The sequence below is a fragment of the Tachypleus tridentatus genome, chromosome 12 (genome assembly GCF_004210375.1).
Source record: "Tachypleus tridentatus isolate NWPU-2018 chromosome 12, ASM421037v1, whole genome shotgun sequence".
NCBI lineage: Eukaryota > Metazoa > Arthropoda > Merostomata > Xiphosura > Limulidae > Tachypleus > Tachypleus tridentatus.
In genome coordinates this window covers 103,962,020-103,982,479 of record NC_134836.1, presented here as the reverse complement: position 1 = coordinate 103,982,479, position 20,460 = coordinate 103,962,020, and the positions used below count along the sequence as shown (strand labels likewise).

Genomic DNA, 20,460 nt, shown 5'->3' with positions numbered 1-20,460 from the left:
AAATCGTTTTCATTTTGCATTACATATCATATACAGTTTCTTTAGACTCAGTCAGATTTGTTAACTTCAGTATCACTATGTGAATTATCTTGTCAATCCTCTTATTATAAAGTGAAACCACTTAATACCTTCTGCAGAAATCACTTTAACCTGATAATACCACAATACCATAATACTGCCTTAAGCAAAATCTGTTAGTGGTAAAAAGAATTACTGCAATGCATCCAAGTTTAGTAACTAGTATTTGGTAATGAGGGGGTGTAGGTAAAAAAAATATTAAACAAGTCCCAATTTATGCATACATTTCTGTGACCATAACTACTTTTCACAGTTAGAACTGTATTTTGAAAGACCAGATATAAAAATATTTAAACAAAATAAAAGGGGTGTATCTAATGTTCACAAACTTACACATATACATGTTAATTTTAATATACTTACACTTCTCCAAGAACAGGCAAGTTAAATTTGAGTGGCAGGAGATTTTTGTTCATCATAGAAATCATATAATTCTTGAATCTTAGAATTCTATGATAAATATCTAAAGAAAAGAGAGAAACTCAATTACTCTTTTCATTTTCTAAATCCCATAAACATATTTTTATACAAATCATATTTAACGAAAAACATAACAGGAAAAAGCTAGATTAATATACAAAAATTCACATTATTAACTTGCACACACAAAAGTTAACATTTTTTAACACTGAAAATGTATTCCTGATGGGTACTTGTCTCTCTTTTCACCCAAAGCTATCTCAATATTAATTTGCCTTCTAAGCATTGTTAAAATTTTCAACAATACACCAGTCTATTATATCCTTTCATTTTTTGCCATCACAACAACATGCTGATCATGTGACTACCTTCCACCAATTACACTGCACCATCTATACTAGTGCAGGTAGCTTTCTCTATCATTGCAGCACAATCTTCACTTTCTCACTGTAATGCCCAAGCATGTGTTTTAACTTGTTCTCAATGGGAATACAAAATTTTAATAGTGATCTATCACAAACTTACATCAGTTTTTACTTCTTGTGTTTTGTTTCCATTGTTGCTACCTGTCTGTTTTAAAAATGTTTATGTTTTTCAAATTTTAAACTTGGATTTAATATGACAATGATGAAATTCCCACCATAATTAAACAATAATTCCAACAACAGTCCTAAACCTCAAAGTCAACAACGTCTGCTGGAAAAGCACAAGTTTTAGTTTGCATGGAGTTCTTATCTTAGATTTGTCTTATGATTTTTCCTTTCAAGTTACATTTTCTTTTGTGCAGAGAGATATAACTACTGTTTGGAAGTTGTCTTTCTGTGGCATTTTCCAACTAATATCATGCATCCATGTTGGGTTTGGTATTGTTCTTTTTTTCAAAAAAGTGGTTAGTTGGTTTGGTGTTTTATGGCACAAAGCAGCTAGGCTATCTGCACCAAACATCTGGTAAAAAAGTAAAAGTAAATTCAGTAAAATTCATAAAAGGAAATTAAGGTAAAACAAAAAAAGTTTAAAAAATAAATAAATAGCATAAAACCAATGTTTACGTCTAGTCTACAATGTCAAGAGAAAAACTACAGTAATTCAAGTTGTAAAGGACTTTCTATAGCATGACTGTAATAATCATAACTTGCCAGGAATACTAACCGATAAGTACAAAAACCACCATCAGTCACCTGAAGTTGGCCTTTCCAGTCCTGGTTGAGTTACTTAATGTTATGACCAGTTTCTAATTTCAAATTGAACTAGATGAATTGTGATTTTTAAAAGGGAGCCACATTAAAAAGGTCTAATGTATAAATTAAAAAGATTAATGGCCTTTAAAAAACTAAAAACATTACCAAAGTGGACAGTGTTACCATCATCAATAACACTGTCTAATGTTATGGACAAACTTTGGGACAGAACATGCTTAAAATGGTGCTGTTGTTGTGAATCGTAACAATGACAAGAAAGTAAAATGTGGCTTATTGTAATCTGAGTGTTACACAAACTACACACTGGTGCACCAGTTCCAGATAAAAGAAAATGATGAGTTAAAAAACTGTGACCAATGCGTAGTCTAGTTAGTACAACTTCCTCCTTCCAAACCTTACGGAAGCTAGACGGCCAAAGCCCAATATAGGGTTTTATTTGAAAAAGCTTGTTGTCGCGTTGCTCACTCCAAGTGAACTGCCAGCTGGCATGGATTCAAGCCTTGAATACAGGATCATAGTCCATGTATGAGGCAGGCACAGTGGTGATAATACCAGAGCAGATAGACTTAGCTGCAGTGTCAGCAAGCTTGTTCCCACAAATACCAACGTGGCCTGGTATCCAGAAAAACTGGATAGAAGTAGATGTTAGAGAGAGATGAGCTAGTTGGTTTTGAATATCGGCAAGAACAGGGCCAGTAGAGAACTGAGGGAGTCAGTATAAGTTAAATGGTACACAGTTCAGCAGTGAACACAGAAGCTGTAGAAAAGATTCTCTCTGCAACCACCGAACCAAAACAAACCATGAAAGAGCCCACACAGTCATCTGATTTCAAACCATCTGTATAAATTATTTAGGGCAAGAACGAAAGTAGGACAAGTGAGAGCCATCACAATTTATGCAATGAGGGTCCATTTCACACTCATAAGCATCATGATCCTTGCCACCCCAATAAGCACACATCAAGGAACCACGACATGATGTCTTTGAGTGACTGAACTGCTGACGCTGGAAACATCTGAGAGGGTTTGGAATGTATGACCATACCTTGCAATTGAGATAACCTGCCTTGATGGTGGCAGGTAGACGTGGTGATGTAAATGTCATAATGAGAACATCGTAATTCCATCTCTGTGAGAGGAGATACACCTGACTGCAGAAACTCGAGTGAAGAAACTGGCAAAAATCTCTGACTCTGTGATGTTCTCCAAATCCCTCTCAACAATAACTCTTCATGATGAATTCAAAGTAGTATGTGATGTAACCTCAATAGGTATATTCCCAATCTCCTTTGAATGCAAGAGAAATTCAGTGTGTTGAGATGTGGATATTTCCACCAATATGTCACCAGAGCGAAGCTTCTTTACTGACTTTGGAGAGCCAGCAAGTCTCTCTAGTCCATTTTGAATGAAAAAGGGAGACATCTGCCCTAAAGATTTGTCTGAAAGAGAATGTAATGTAAGGTACAACAGGTGTTACAGATGTTGAAGATTGGTGTTTAGAATCTTCAAGACGTGGTCATTTACCTTTGGACTGTTTTTTCACTATTTTATTTAAGTTTTTATTTGGAGGATCCATAATAAAAAAAGAATATTTTGGTGCCCACTGACCCCACCCACCATACAGGCATATGAGTGGACGCACTACAGTGCCAAACATAGACACTGCAGCAACGCCAGGGTTTTGTGAGCACTATACCCAAACACCAGCATCAGATACAATGTCCACAACACCTGTTGAGAACATCCAACACTGTTAATTGATTGACCCTAGCTCAACATGGACCAGCTGATTGACTCAAGGGGGGCCACCCCAAGGCTGCCCATTTCCAGGAATTCAAGGGCAAAGTGGTGTGTTGGGGTTGGACCCCTCAACCACCAGGATCCTATCCTCCCCTTCACAGGTCACCATGCATGGCAAACACATGGGTAGATATTTAGATTCCAGAGAAGGTAAACTGAAAGAACAGAACCTTTCCTGGGAGGTCCCTTCACCACATACAGGAATCAGCACTGAGGGGAGCAGTTGCAGAAAGTTAAAAAGCTAAATTTGTGTCTTGTTTCCCAGTATGTACAACATTCTATTTACAACAAAACTGATACTTTTGATTATAAAAACGAATCACATAGTAACTTGCTTTATATTTAATGGTTACCTAATTCAGAAAGTTCACTTTTATGTATGCACATCTGTTGTTCAGTCTGCACTTCCAAAAGTTTCTGCTGGACCTCATGCCATGTCATACTGTCCAGTTCATCCTACAAAATTATGTAACAGCTGCATTTTTCATATACAAACATCATTTCCTGAATAACTAATATTTTTAAGGTAATGTTTAAGCATTTTAGTGCACTTTACAAAAAGACACAATTTACAACATACACATACGTACAAAATACAATAAACATGTAACTATCCTATACAGCTTCCATCATATTGCAACTATTTAAAGAAAAAGGCACAGGGTTCTTTGTCCTGCATAACATACTTTTATGGTGATGATTAAATGGCTACAGCCAACATAAAATTTTTGTCTAATGCAATCTGGTTACTGACATGTATAAAAATTTAAAGGAAATCTCTATGTTTCTTTGAAAACTCTATGTTTTGAAAGTTAGATTAAGAATATTTATGATTTTAGTTTTTGTACACTAGTATTGCAATCAAATTTATTGAGAGTCGTACTTACAGCAGTAATCTTTAAGGCAGAGCTATAAAAGGCTCGAATCTCCATGTACTGAAAAAAGTGGTATACTACTTTAACTACTCGTAGTAGCCAGAAGACAAGAGATACGAGCAGACAGAACACAATGGTAGGACTGAAACTGTAAAGTAAGTTAAAATAATTAAATAATATCTATCATTTTTAAAAGGGTAAAAAAACTTTCTATATATATATATATATTACTCTTATGACTAAATAATGGCTAACATTTCAGCAGTGACAAAAAACAAAAGTAGCTTTAAATTCAATGTGTAATTATATACTCCCATAAGCAACAAGAGTTAATTGACAAGATATTCCAATTATTGACAAGAGATATCAGTATTATATCACTGTTATAAAATTTTTTAAATCTTCAAATACATCACTTTTTTCTTATTTAGTAAATTAATTCTGTAAATCATATACATGTTTAAATAGAGTGATCTTTCATACACATTTTATATAGGTAAAACCTGTATAATATTATTTTTTATGCAATCGTTATTAAAGTTAAAGATCCTAATATATTATGAAAGTTATGGACCTTTTATTCTATACTTGTGGAAAAAGTTTTGAAAAGTCTGATAAAAGATACTTTGCAAAGTTTATAATTTTATCAAATTATCAACATGGTTTTATTAATGGAAAATCTTACCTTAAAAATACTGACATGCTTTGAAAATGTTACTGCATGTGTAGACGAGGGTAAATGTGTGGATGTGCTGTATCTAAATTTTCAAAAACCAATCGACCAAACTACGTGTGTGTGGGATATGTTAACTAACTAGACAGAAGTGTCTTGATGAAAGAAAGCAGTGGGTTGTTATAAATGGATTAATGTTACCAGTAGTGTACCTTAAGGCTCAGCCTCAGGACCATTGTTCTGTTTGATATACATTGATGGCATAGATGAAGGAATGGTTAATAAATTACTTAAGTTTGCTGATGATAAAGGTCTTGATTGTTGCTAGCTATAAAGAGGATGCTGCTGTTTTACAAAAAGATTTAGTTCATTAAATGAAATGGACAAATAAATGGCAGATGGGTTTTAATTATGATAAATGCAATATACTACATGTGAGTTACCACAATTTGAATTGTAAATATAATTTGGATGGGAAAAACCTTAACAGTGTCATGAAAGATGAGGATCTTGGTGTAATGGCTAATCAGTCTCTAAAGTTATCAAAGCAGTGTGCTGTTGCTAATGGCAAGTCATATAGGATTTTTGGTCATATCTACAAAAAAACTGAATCAAACTCCAAGGATGTTACAATTTCATTTTATAAGTCACTTAAATGAAATAAAACTGTGTGAAATGGGTTCAATGGAAAGAAGCCATAAAAGCAATGAAGCAACTCATAACATCATGTACCGGGACAGAGATGGTCATCCATATCTAACTGAGAATAAAGATGGAAGATGGCAAGAAATAAAGTCCAAAAGGAATATTCTTCACAAGCCCCCAAAATATAGGTTAGTAAAACTGATCCAGAACAAAAAGAACAGACTGAGCCAAAACAGTTAAGAAAACTAGATCTGTTGCTAGCCAGAAAGGATCAATCAGAATGACCTAATCTGGAGTGACACGGGTGAACAAACTGTTATAGGAAGACTGATGGGATGAGAAAAACTAAAGTTATAAACTGGATCTAACCCTGTCTAAACGTATTGATGGTCAGGTCAAGTGGATGATGAACCAGAGACCAAAAAAAAAAAAAATGTAACTTGGAATCAAGAAAGGAGACAAAAACTTCACATGGAGGAGAGTACCTCACAGAAGATTGAGTAACTGAATATTTGAGGATCAAGAAACCACTCTGAGAGAGAAAGCATGTCAGGACTGTAGATGCTATCAGTAAGAGGTCAAGAGGACCCTGAACGCAACATTCAAGTGTGCATTTGAAAATGGATATATACTGTTTACCACAAAGGGAAGAATAATAAGTACCCCTTGGTAAGTGATATAAATCACCTCCATCAAATAGTTGGAATGACACATGATTAGTTAAATCCAGAGAAAAAATGTGAATTAAAACATGTTGGATTGCCAGAAGTAACAGGGCATTAACATAATAAAATTTCTTGTCTGCATACCATTGTCCTAAACTCTCCTTCTGATCAAACCACCCATCTTTGAAGATGAGCATCAGGAAAGAGAAAAAAATCCAGACGAGGGGGAAGAAATAGTAAAACTAATGCCATGGGGGATATGTTCAACTACAAATACATATAGTCAATGAGGGATGGATGAAAGTTAAGAGGAAAATCTAAAGGAATCCTAGCTAAAGACCAAGGATTGTGCAGCATGCAAAAAAATGTTTTACACAGAATGCAGCATTGAACAAGAATAGTTGTTCATGTGAGTGTAAGTAATGTACCATATCAAAAAAACCAGTAAATATAAGCAAATAAGTAAATACAGGGGAAACAGTGTTCATTTATGCTTGCAACAAAAATATTCTTAGTTTCTGATTGGAATAAAAACAAATTTTAACATTAGGTTTTTGTGTGTACTCTTCATTACAATCAAAATGATCCCATCAGATTAAAAAATGCAAGATTTCTGACATGACATGTAATTTCATCAATCATAGGCATACATAATCAATGTTATAGCTAATGGCATAGATATATATAAAACCAGATTACTGTTGTTATTTATATGCAGACTAAAACCTTTACATTTCTTTTTTTAGTTATTTATATAGAGAAATAATGTAAAAAATGACATGGTAACATATACAAATTTTGAATATTTTTTCAAGATATTAAAGAAGAAAAGCTTTTAAAATATAAATTAAGCATGGATAATAAATCCTTAAACAAACAGATATTTTGGTATTTCTTACCCTGCAATACATTGACCTGCAGGAACAATGGCATCAGCAAGGGTGACCTTGTTTCCAACTGTGATATTGTGTTTTGGTTGTACATCTTTGAAAAGCACTGAGTATTCCACACATTCCATCAGGAACACAGAAAACATAACCACAAAAATGAACTGACTATAGTAGGTAGAAAAAAATAAAAGATATAATTTGTTGAGTAAACATCAAAGTATATAAACAGATTCTAAACAAATGAAAGTACATCACATTTCCCCAACCCACCCTAACATTATAATATAGTTAATGAAAAAATTTTAAAGATGTTAAAAATTAAGACTTCCCAAAAATGAGACTAGACTCTATGACCATGATGGAAAAAGAAAAGAATGTCAGAAGCTATATATGGATATATAAAGTCATTAGAATGAATTAATGGGAGAAAACCTTCCTGCACAAACAAGTGCAATTTAATATAAATACAGCTTTATTTTTTGGGTCAACAGACCATAATAGTTAATAAAGAGTATAATGCTAGTCATTAGATAATTCCAGAATTGCATATGGATATCTTGTATCATGAAACAGTATAGCTAGAAACAGAAAATACAAAAACCCAGATGTTACAAAATAGATCATGGAAGTTGCATTATACACATTACGAACTTATGTCCACTACCATCTGAAATTTAAAACACAAATTTTGAATGACATATGTTAGTTCAGTTATACCAGTTACTTGAAGTATAATGATAGTTTTGCTTGTGCTTAGATTTAATGTTGTTGTTTTTTCTTGACAAATCCAAAAATAATTAATATTTCAACAATATATGAGAATGATTTAATCTTTTTATCAAACTGATTATTCTGTTCGGTCAAACTGATATCTGTAAAAACAAGTGATATTTCTGTTCACTGTCTTCTGCTCTTTCTTTACATCCTTCTCTTAATAATAATCAAATTTTAAGTTTAAAAGTAAGAAAGTGTTGTCTTAATTGAGTCTTTATAAAAAATTTGTTCTTTTCCATGTGCAAAATAACAATAACAGTCTTTATTTTTTGTTTCTGGGTTTTCTAGGTGTGAAAGCTAAACAACCCTAGCAAATGCTTTTTCTCTATGGAGACACAACTTCCCCTGAAGTTAAGAATGTGAATAGGAAACTCAAAACTACTTAATAGTTGTCAAACATTGTACTCCACTTTTATCATTCTATTTAACAGTTCTTGTTTTTCAATTGACATCATCTTTATTAGCTGACTATTTCCCCATATTTTGGAAATCTGCTGTTATTATTGTCGCCAAAAAAACAAAGAAATCAGATAAAAGTAAGTTTAGTACCATGAAAAAATGCATGTGAGTGCTGCTATGTTTGATTCTTTGGTATGAGCTTTATTTTAAAAAATCTTGACATTTTTTTAAAACTGATTATTAATTTTTTTCAACCTGGAGTACTTTGGATACCCCCTACTGACTTCATACAAAATTTTCTCCAATACAATGAGATTCATCACTGAAGACCAAAATATTCTGTATTTCACAAAAAATGTCTAACTTTCACACTTTCTAATATTCAACTCAAAAATAAAAACTATTTCAGACTGTTATCTTTGAAACAGAAACAAAGAAAACTCATATCATTCCAAAATAAACTATAATTTTTTGGACTTCTTTTACAAGATTATTGCAAAATTACCACAGGAAGTAAAAATATACTTTTGTAGAGGTCAAAACTATAACAAAAAATGTAATAAAAATACTATAACTCGGTACAAGACTGAAAGGAAACTCCGATAGAAATAATCCAAATGAATTGTAAACCTGAGTGACCATCCTACTCAGCTATGATCAGAGGAATGGAAGATAACTTCATCATGCTAAAATACCTCAAGCTGAAAAACACTAATCTAAATTATCTTTAAAACTTATTAATATCAGAATAAATTACAAATAATAATATTATTATATTCATTCAAACAGCGATGTTCTCCTCTCAAAAAAATTTGTTTTTCAAATGGTAATAAATTAAGTAAATTTTATCTACAAAACAAATGCAGTTTAAATTAATAAATAAACCTAATATGATAATACTCAAATTACAGAAAAATATTTATTTTCAATAAGGGACAAACATTTAACAAATTTTAGTCTTTATGAACAATTTGAGATTTGATCCCAGAGAGATTAATCGACTTTGTATATTCATAAGTTTAATTTTACTGTTTTTAGATTTTTCTGGAAGACTTTAATAAAGTAATTTTGAAATGTTTCATATATTTAACACAGTGGTTCCCAACCAGGGGTGCGAGATAATGATTGTTTTGGCCACCTTCACCTTTATTCTTAAATAAATAATTACTATGAGGGGTGCAAGAACATATTAAAATTTTTTTAGGAGTGTGAGGCATAAAAAAGGTTGGGAACTACTGATTTAACATATTATAATACTGAATATTGGTCAATAACAAACAAAGAACATAATGAAATTAAAGACATAAACTAACAAAACACCCAATGTAATATCCTAATAGCTTAAATTACTCCTGCAGGAGTATCTTTAAACCTTAATAAATAAATATATTGTTTTTGAAAATGCTTTCAGGCACCCAGGTTTTGAACCATTCATTATTTCAAACTGGAACACAACAACAAAGAAAATAACAACTTACATTAACTCCAGCACTTCCTGTAACATCATACAGGAAAATCCATGTTTTTGATGATAATGATACACTTGGAACAGTTAAGGAAAAAACTGGAGATATAATGACAAAATACTATTCAAATAACAATTTTAGGACCTTTATACAAAACTCACAAGAGAAAATATTAATTAAATCTGTCTTTAAATTTCTCTTTACTATCAGGTTAAGCTTTAGAAAAACTTAAGATATTTACTCTTTATGAGAAGTCATAAGTGTAAAAAAGAAGTGATAAACACTTGTGTTACAACAAAAATAGTAATCTTTAATAGCTTCGCTGAAATAAGCTGTAAACAAAAGGTTAGTTTCTGGTTTTGGTATGCTGCAAAAGTGACTATTAGTCATACAGGATTTGAAAAAAGAAAAAACAAATGAATAAAAATATCTTAAAAAGATACAAATAACATTGACATATTTGATAACTCCAATGTTATGATAAATACAGAGAGAATACAAAGTACATTTAATATTCTGTGTAAAGTTGTGTACACAATTGCAGTAAGTGTGAATGGAGGAAAGTAATACATCAGAATGTGCATTCATCTATTTCAAATATCAGATGTTTCTCAAAATATATTATTAATGCATAATTTATTTAAACCTATTTAAATATTTTTTTCTAAAAGAGTTGTGATACATAGCAAACATATTTAAACATGTCACAGCAAAAGCTAAAAGTCAGTGCACAGTCATACAACTGATTACAAAAAGATCACGTTAGGTGGTAGCTTATCTGGGAGAACTGCATAATAGATTGCAGATTGAAAATTTGAAAAAACAACAACAATCATTTGGCAGTTTCATGAAAATACAAAAACATTTTCATATAATAGTAATGATTAACATTAGGTTTTAAAATCTAAACCAGCCTTTGAACGTTTCTTAAAAATTGTGAACAAATGTAAGTTGCCAATTTCTTGTACAAGTTTGCAAACAAGTACAACGGTTCTTTTTTTTTTTTTTTGTCAAAATTGCACATTATAATTTTGCTTGACTATTGAAGGAAGGTTATGATTTTGTTAATAACTATTTTCCAGGAGGATTTAAATAAAAGGATATTCTTGTAAAAAAAGAATCCAAGTCTTCTATATGATTCCATCGTGCTGATTCAAAAAACCAAAAAAATATTATTTACACACTTAAACACTTTACATGGAAAATGCTTAATGTATATACCTTAACCATACCTAATTTAAAAACATGTAATACATAAAATTCTAAAGTTAAAACAATAAATAACTGCAATTTCTGCAAATTCAAATATTATTCATGATTTTCACATTCAGTATTTTTAACAAAATGTACTAAAAATGTTGAATTTAACCTTTGTATAACTTGTTAAGCCTTAATGTACTTTCATAAGGCTACTACAAGGTTTTACTGGATTCTGGGAGACCAAACCTTCAGTACTTCCTTTTTGTTCTCTTACTAAAGGAAGATTATCAAAACACTAGAAAAGATTGTAGAACAGACTTATACAGCCTTTCTGCTAGCAAAAGCATCACTTCTGCTCAGAGTGATTCATTATTCCACTGATCACAACACAAAATTAAATAACCATTGCCAATAACCTTATTAAATTTAATAAACTGATAAGCACGTATACATTTATTACTTATACAACCCCTTCTACATAAATATCAAATCTTTTCCACAACTGTTTCTTCTTAATGATGAATTTCCTTGCTGTAATTCTCATATCAAAAGCAATGTCTAAAAGTGGGAGCCAACCAGTTTATGTAAACACAACATGACTGCAAAGTGTAATGCTTTACATAATGCTCTAGATCATAGCATTTTGTACATTTTACTTGTTTTTGTTTTTTGAAGTTCTTTCAGTTTAAGAAATTTCTAATTTTTACACTTTAGTTACTTCTACTGAGAAACATAAATATGTATATACATTGAAACACGGATTTTTAGCACTTGCTGCTTGCTTGAGGTCATTTAGACTCGAGTATAGGTTTGAGTGTCTACAAAGATTTAATATGGCTTTCAACATGCATATAAGATCACAAAACAATACATCAGTCATTAGAAAAACTGTTTCAAAACTAGTATAATTTATCCATAAGCAAACTATAAATAAGCTAAAAAATTCGTATACCAAGCAATTCTGACAACTAATGGTTCACAACATACAAACAAAACAATGACTTGTAAGAATTATGTAGAGAAGAACACACTTTTTCTTTTGGTTGTAAACATCCATTAGCCATAAAATGTTCTTGAGCAAACAATCTCAACAATCAGGAAAAGAGGGGGGGGGGCTTTCATGGGAGGGGAGCAAACTAACGGATATATCAGCAAATTGAGAATGTAAGAGATTCATATTTTAGGTTACTGTTTGTTATTATTTATAGTCTGATCTAACTGGTTGGAAACAGCAGCAGCACACACATATATGGCACACAAAAATAAAGATTAAAAATTTTTTAAACATTACCCTTTGAAATTAAGACCAACTTAAAATATCTGTGCTAAGAGGTTTTTCAGCCTGTTATATTGATTCACAGTTTCCATCTTTGCTAATCAACTAGGTTTTGAAACAGTCTCTGACTGGCATGAGAATATTAACACTTTTACTGATAAAGCAGAGAAAAATGATTCGACCTTCTTATGTCATCTTCAGGTTATCTCTTTGATAACCTGAAGATGACCTAAGAAGTTTAAAACATTTTCTGCTTTATTAGTAAAAATGTTAATACCCATACTAATTGTCCTGAGATATATTTTTACTTCAAGTGGGTTTCTCGTTATCATGAATCACTATCTAGTATTTACCAGTTAAAGGAAATGCTTTGATGTATATAACAGTTAGTTTAACTTATGAAAAGTGGTTTAAAACTGTCTTTCCACAGGTGATAAGTTCAACTGGTGGAGTAAAATGTGGAAATACAAACCTGAGGATTTGAGACAACAGGTTTGAGCTTTGGAAGACAGATGTGCACACTATCTTCAGAATAATAGTTTTTCAACATAATAATAAACTTATGGAATAGTTTGCATGATATGTGAAGTGTGCAGCTGGATGAGTTACTTGGTAATTTTGGTTTGAAAGTTTATGGTTGTGAAAGCCTATACCAGCTTCGACTGACATGCATTTCGACTTGGTTTTGTTGAAGAATGGCAACCTTGATAAGCTTAATAGCCTTCTGCCACCTACTTTTTTTTTTTATTAACAATTTTAAAATGAGTTCAATTCAAATTTAATCTACAAGGAGTAAGACATTTGGTAGTTTCTTAACTACTTGTTTACACATGTTCAGAACATGAGCTGAAATTTTTAAACATTGGTAAAAGAAATAGAGTTCTTAATTTACCCTATTTTTAACTATATTGTACATTTTCAAAAAAAGAGTTTGTCTACATATGTAGATACATTGATGAGTGATACTTACACATGTGAGTGTATCAAAAGCCAGAACTCAATGGAATATTTTATTAAGTTATTAATAAAGAAAACCATTACATGTTCCACATGTTCAATACTAAGTTCATTGGTGAATACTGTATTTTGTTTTTTAAATACTAAACAGATATAATACACATCAACATACCTATAAAATCTACTTACCATGCACATAATTGTTTACTTTTGTAATATTACATCCCCTGAATGAATTGTGGGTTTCTCGACATCACTGATTATGTTTACTTTGTTATATTACATCCATAAAATTGTAAGTTAATAGTAAAGAATGGCTATATGTATTCAGCTCTTTACAGCATTGTAAGCTAAACATAGGTAATGCCAACAATAAGTACAAAGTAAGGTGGACAATCAAACAGAAAAACTTTTTTTTACACATAAGATATATATCAACAAAACTACATAAAAATTGTACTAAAGTTAATTTTTGAACTTTTTTACCTTTATGTAAAAATAAATGTTATGGAAAATTATTTAATTTGATAGAAAGTATACATTTGGAGGAAAACAAGTAGAAACAAGCCATTGGTAGTTTAAATAATGGGCAGGACTCACCAGTCCCCATTTAACTCTTTCAACCCTGGTATTCTTTACTACAGATGACAGAACGTTTTAGTGTCTTACATTCAAAGTTTCATTAAATTACTTTTTGTTTATGTTACACCATTTAGCATAACATAAAACCTTAGCTATCAACCCAATTTTTAATAGTATACAAGTTTTAAATTCGTAATTCTACAATGAAATACTTTTTTAAAAATCTTAAATTTCACCTAGTGTGATGCACGTGACATATCTTCTCTATTTTTTCACACCATCTCTTGAAAGAGTAAGAAATGAAATGTAAATTACTTACTATAGAATTGTTATCGTTCAGACAAACCATAATTTTTATAGACTTCAATTTGATTTGGTAAAAGAGCAATTAATAGAAAATCACACACTTCCCATCATATCCTCTCTTTGAGGTTAAGTTTATAGTTCTTCTTTCTTACAGTTATTTAGATATTACACATAACTGATAGAAAGTCAAGTTTTCATCTATCAAATAATGGAACATTCTAATGAGAAACTTAATAACTAGCTTGGTTAAATCAGTAATTGCTCTTGTCACATAGTTAAAAAGCCAGAAAATTTATGAGAAGTAGAGGAAGTTGTCTACTTCTTGCATGTTATTAGTCTGTTTTCTTTGGTGCATTATTTAACTGAAAAAACAATTATTTAGTGCAATACTACCATTAATATAAAAAAGTAGGCTTAAATGTCTTTGACAATCAATGGCAAAAAAAATATTATGTAAGTACTTTACTTCTTGCTTTTCATGTTTATTCTTTACTTATTATTATTATAAAAGTAAATAAAATGTAAAAAGAGGAATTAAAATTAGATCAGGTAAATAATAAAAATGTTGCATGCATATGAGCAGCACATGAGATGCATGTGGACAAGTAATTTGCAACTTATAATTGTGTAAATAGTAGTTAGACATGTTCAAATAGTAATAAAATAATAGAATTTAATTATAAATAAATGTACACTGTTACAAGCATGAAGCCATTTAGGATAAATGAATGTAGTTTCATGTTGCAATATGAAATTCTAGAACGAAAAAAAGAGGTAATTTAGATTTGTTTTTTTTTATAGTTACAAGGTCAGTCAAAGCAACCAATCCTGTTTGGAGATAGGTCAGAAAAATAACACAAACTATCAAGTTTTACTGGGAAAAAAACAACAAAAAACGTTTGAAATGTATTAAAGGTTTTTAGAGATTACACAAAAGAAATTTGAGATTTTTGAGATGAGAAAAACGTTTTTAATCTTAACATGAAAATTACTTTGTATATGAGCTATTAAAAACAACTACTCAATCTGTTAATGAACAAATCTGTTAAGTTAATTTATTAAAAATACTTCATTAAAAATATAATTTTTTTTTATTGTGAGATTTATAATGTTAATTGAAAAACTTACAGATTTTGTGAAGATACAAACATATACTACATTGAAAATGAGAAATACAGGGTGTTCAGAAAGTCACTGTACAGTTTTGTAATCATATGTTATTATATTTCAGATTTTGATCCCAACATGGTTTTAACAACTGAAGAACATGTATGGCTCATCAAACACGTATTCCGAGAAGGTGGTTGATACACAGATGTGGAGCAACAGCGATTTGCTGAAAAGTTCCCAGATACACCTGTTCCACATCGCAATAAATATAGAAGTGCACAGTGACTTTCAAAACACCCTGTATTAAATCTACAGATTTTAAATGAGTACACAGGTCATGTGGTCAGTCAAGTTGACCAAGCCCATGTTAAAAAGAGTTAATTATGTTACATATATTTAAATTTAAAAGGTATCCTCACAGGGACAAGACAGCTACATCATCATCACATTTTCATGCTCATCACTTACATTTTGCACTGTCAGGAACAACGTGGATCAACATCCCACCTTCCTGAGGGGTATCTGCCTCACTATCATTGTATGGTGTCAAGGCTTGATAGCCAGTCTGAAGTGGTGTTGTCATAGCAGTGGTTCACAAATGTCATTCACAGTTCTGGTCACTATACAGATGCTCAAATTGAAAAGTTTCCATCAGTAGGAACCAAAGTACAAGTGCTTTTTTGCCTGTAAGAAATCCATCAAAACCATTTAACCAACTTGGTAAGCATACAGACCTATAAAATACAATATCAACCAGTGTTAATAGCAAAGCTCTATACATTTTGGATATATCACCAATTTTAATTGTATTATAATTTGTAATGCTAACAACACAGTAATTTTATAATTCTCACTTCTTAGGGTTTGACTTTTAACTGTTTCAGAATCCTTATGATGTAGGAAGGTAGTCTGACCTACACTGCAAAACAAAACACCACTTAAAAACTTAGAGTCTGTTAACAGTTAGGAGTATCCAATAGAACTGCCTGTCCACTACTTAAACCCAGCCAGCCTTTTATATTCTGAAACCACAAGCCACAGTATTTCCTTTAATGATTTATCTGTTATTACTACTGAATCTTCAGATCTTGAACTGTATCTTAAAAAAAGCTTACTCATAGCTGAAGACTATTTAACTCTTAATGACTCACAAAGTTCCTTAAATCTAAAATTATTTCAAGTTTTATACTTAAACTTAATTATTGTGTAATATTTATATATACATAATAATTTTATATCAATGTACAACTTCCCTTAACAACTAAGTAAACTAGTGATTACTATATTATAACTTCAGTTAATAATCCTCTTTGTATCATGATTTTTAGATTTTGCTAAAGATGGAATTAGTGTATTCCAAAATGTTCAAAACTTGTAAATAAAATATTTTGTGTTTTATCAACTGTCTTTGTCTTCATTATTAGACTTTGGTTCTTCCATCATGAATGCACTGCTAGTTTGAAGTACTTTAGTCTTTTGTTAACCATATACTTGGATATGGAAAGTTACGTGTGTAAATTAAAATTTGATATTTTATTTCATTGTTTTCACAGGCTAGGGTTGACGTGAATGGGTCAAATGACCTTCTAGCTATGGGTGGGTTAAACAGAGGAATAAAAATATAAGGATTTAAAACTTGAATACTTGGGGTAATAAAGTTAGTCTAGATGCCAAGAACTATATTTATACACAGTTTTAATAATTTTGTTTGTAGGTTTTGAAAGCCAGGAGGTAACATCAACATACTGAGAAAGAACATGACACTGGTTTCTGGAATGATAAGCAGTTTAAGAAATTTGGGCCATAGAAGAACTGGATGTAACTAGATTCACATTTATAACTATCAGAGAATTGGCTTATGTCTTATTTACATGATCCAAGTAAATATTTCTCTCATAGTAATAAGTGAAAATACTACAAGATCAAAAACAGATGAAGCATCACAATTAGATAATGTTCTCCTCAGATTTTAAACTTGGCTAAACATTAGACATAGAGACTTTGTTGATCATATTTAGCAGTACAGTGGATAGGACTGGCCACTGGTCACTTGTTAATACTCTTCACCTTTTAAAGAGGATGATAAGAGTTGCTTTGGAATTAAAAGAACAGTTACTTACTTCTGTAGTGAGAAAACATCTTATGTCTGATAAAAGAATCTTAGGAAGATCATTTAGTGCAGTATTCTATAGAAAACAGTACACATTGACTCACAAAAGGGAAATCTAGTCCCTCTAATCTGTCATCAAAAATGTTACTTGTTATATGGATGATGAAAACGGTATGAACTAAATGTAATCCAAATTCAAAAAAGCTTTCCACAAGGTATCAAAAAGAAAATAAACTAAAAAACACACCAGTAGAGGATGAAGAAAGACTAGCTAAGTACATTGTACATTTATGATAGAAAAGAAAGACATTGCTACTTTAATACACTTGGTGTTGAATGTCTCTTGCTAAGATAGTAATATTATATTTCTATAAAATTTCAATAATATGCAACATTGATGCTAATTAGACAAGCTGTTCAAAATACTTGAAAATAAATACAAAGCCCAATCTACCATTCAATTTACCATTTGTTTCTCTAAGTTATAATGGTCACTGGGAATTTCAATCCTAGTTATTTAACCTACATAACGGCAAATTGAATGAATAAAAATAATCAATCGAAACTGAATATTTGGCCAATAAAATATGCTCTAGAGGATCTTTAGAAACCAAAAACCACCTCTGATAATTTCAATGTTAAAAGTATTCACTCCTCCTTCAAAAGTCTGAATTAGACATCCACATTTTTGCACTTAAAAGAAATTTTAACACATCAACAAAATTTTAGAAAATTACATACCAAACTTATTCAGACCTAAAATGAAAAATAATTTCAAACATGCTTATTGCACATGCTCTTTTTTAAAATATAAAATGTATTATTTTATTAGTATAACATGACAAACAATATTCTAAAAAATGCATTTTAAAATGTCATTTTGATGCACTATATGCAAATAATGATCTGTAAATTTTGTAAAACAAAAAATGTTTTTGTTAAATCTTAACAACAAAGAAATTAACAGGCATCTACAAAAGTCTCTTTCAGGAGGTCTGACACCTGTACATAGTTGTTTTCTGCACATTTCGTTTTTGTCTTTTTTTTATATTCACAAGTAATGAATAGACAATGATATGGTTTCCAAAATGATATTATTCTGCTGGTAGAAAGTGTCAAAATGTGATAAAATACATAGAACTGTGGTATTTCAAGCCAAAGCCTAAATCTAAGTGCCATCAAATTAAACAGGGAAATCTGTTTACAAAACTTTGTTGTAAACAACATTTTCAATATTTGCACTTTAACCAACTTTAACTATAATCTGGTTAGAGCTATGAAGGACTGATTGTGAGAAAACACTGGTTCAGCTAAGTGTAACACTGATGGACAGAAATCTATTTTTCCCTAAATTAAATTACAGGAAGATATTATTATTAACAGTCCACTGACATTGGACCTTTCTTACTAGTTATATGCCTAGGATAACCACCTGTTATGTCTTTTATGGAACCATCCCTTCATCAGAATTCAGTTTCAGATAAATCTGAACATGATCTGTTCTTTATTTTATCCTAAGGTACATTAGTTTCTCTCTTTAAACCTTAATTTATAACTTCATGATAACACTAAAAATGATCAAGCACAAACCAATGTTCCTTTGTTTTATAGCTGTTAATGTAGCAATTTTAAGTGTGGTTCACTATTCATTCCTTTGGAAAGTGACTTTTATTATACTCACTGGTGATACTGATAATGGTATAATCAGTTTACTAATAAATTTTTTTAATAACAATAAACTCATAGGTATTTCTAACTGTGCAAAGAATATTGACATACTCAGAATAAGTTGGACTGGCTGGTTAGTTCAATATATACCTGGTAAATAACTATTTTGTGGGTGTATACACACACTACATTCATAATAATTAAGTTTGACTTTGACATGCCACAGCATTATCATTTACTAAGTTCCAAAGCGTGTGGAACCAAACATGGATTTGTAGACATATACTTAACAGCAATTACGGTCATATGAATATCAAATCACATAACTGGTCACCTACGTCTCTTTTCGGAAAACATAAGATACGGGATCCAATTAACGTTATTTGATAACAGCACTTACGTGCTTTCACGAATTTACAAAACAGAAACTCTACTAATTATTCAACTTTTCTGAGCAGCGTGTTCCAGTTTTACGGGTTACACTAACTGCAATAACGCGTCAGGTTGTCTATCCTCATTTTAAATGCTTGTTGGAATTAATAAAATCATGAAGCACAAAGTACATTTACCACAGTAGTAATATTACAAAATTATATTTAAAACTAGCTAAACGTTTGAAATTAAATTTAAAAAATGAAAGAGGTATCTTTCGCTGTAAAACTTAAATGTTGCAGTCGCAGTAAGAACAAGCCTACATCTGTCAGTCATAACGACGTTAATCTTGCATACACAAGGAACACAGTCATGAAAACACAAAAAGTAAAATAAATTTGCATCGCAACATTAGCTTACTGATAATATTAAAATTCTTACAGCTAAATATTAATTGCTGACACTAAAAGTGAGGTAAACAGAATGAACTGTAAATTAACTGTTGGAATACTGGATAAAATAATTACCTTATGATAAATAACTAGATAGTATTTAAACTTCTGCTAATAAACGTTCTATTTACAAATGACACAGATAAGCTATCAGCACGACACCTATAGCTTGGTGGAACCCACTATTCAAATTTTTTCAACTGAATGATGAAAGTTAAAGCCAATTTGACTTTTGATTAAAACAGTCTTTAAAATGAAGGATAAAACCAGGTATAAGATGGAATTACTTTTAACTTTCTTTGTTATGCGTGAATATTCAACAAAAACAATTTTCAACCACTTCAACATTACGAATAAAATAGGTAGCCATCTTGCGGTGTCCTTCGAAATATATTTACAGTTTGATACTTTGATACCAAGGTCAGACGTTTGAAAAGAAAGTGATTGGATGAAAAGTAAAATCAACTACTAATCTTTTATCTAGATTTGCTAAATATATTACTTGTAGTAGCACTTACCATTAACATGTGATTTTTGTATAAT

The 20,460-nt window shown here is 31.0% G+C and overlaps 1 protein-coding gene across 4 annotated transcripts in view; it reads right to left on the bottom strand.

The window, feature by feature from the left end:
* Positions 1 to 20,128, bottom strand: part of Atg9 (autophagy-related protein 9) — a 55,012-nt gene extending 34,884 nt beyond the window's left edge. The window contains exons 1-8 of one of the 4 annotated variants that reach the window (XM_076471375.1): positions 19,993 to 20,128; positions 15,784 to 15,999; positions 10,990 to 11,032; positions 9,897 to 9,962; positions 7,255 to 7,410; positions 4,385 to 4,520; positions 3,851 to 3,953; positions 442 to 541 (exon numbers count right to left, since the gene is read on the bottom strand). In XM_076471375.1, coding sequence (XP_076327490.1) covers positions 442 to 541; positions 3,851 to 3,953; positions 4,385 to 4,520; positions 7,255 to 7,410; positions 9,897 to 9,962; positions 10,990 to 11,032; positions 15,784 to 15,898 — 719 coding nt within the window. In that variant the 5' untranslated portion in view covers positions 15,899 to 15,999; positions 19,993 to 20,128. Of the gene's footprint in view, positions 1 to 441; positions 542 to 3,850; positions 3,954 to 4,384; positions 4,521 to 7,254; positions 7,411 to 9,896; positions 9,983 to 10,989; positions 11,033 to 15,783; positions 16,000 to 19,906; positions 19,927 to 19,992 lie in introns of those variants that run through there. The other 3 variants (XM_076471376.1, XM_076471377.1, XM_076471378.1) reach the window with 3 other exon arrangements.
* Positions 20,129 to 20,460: the final 332 nt, after the last annotated feature.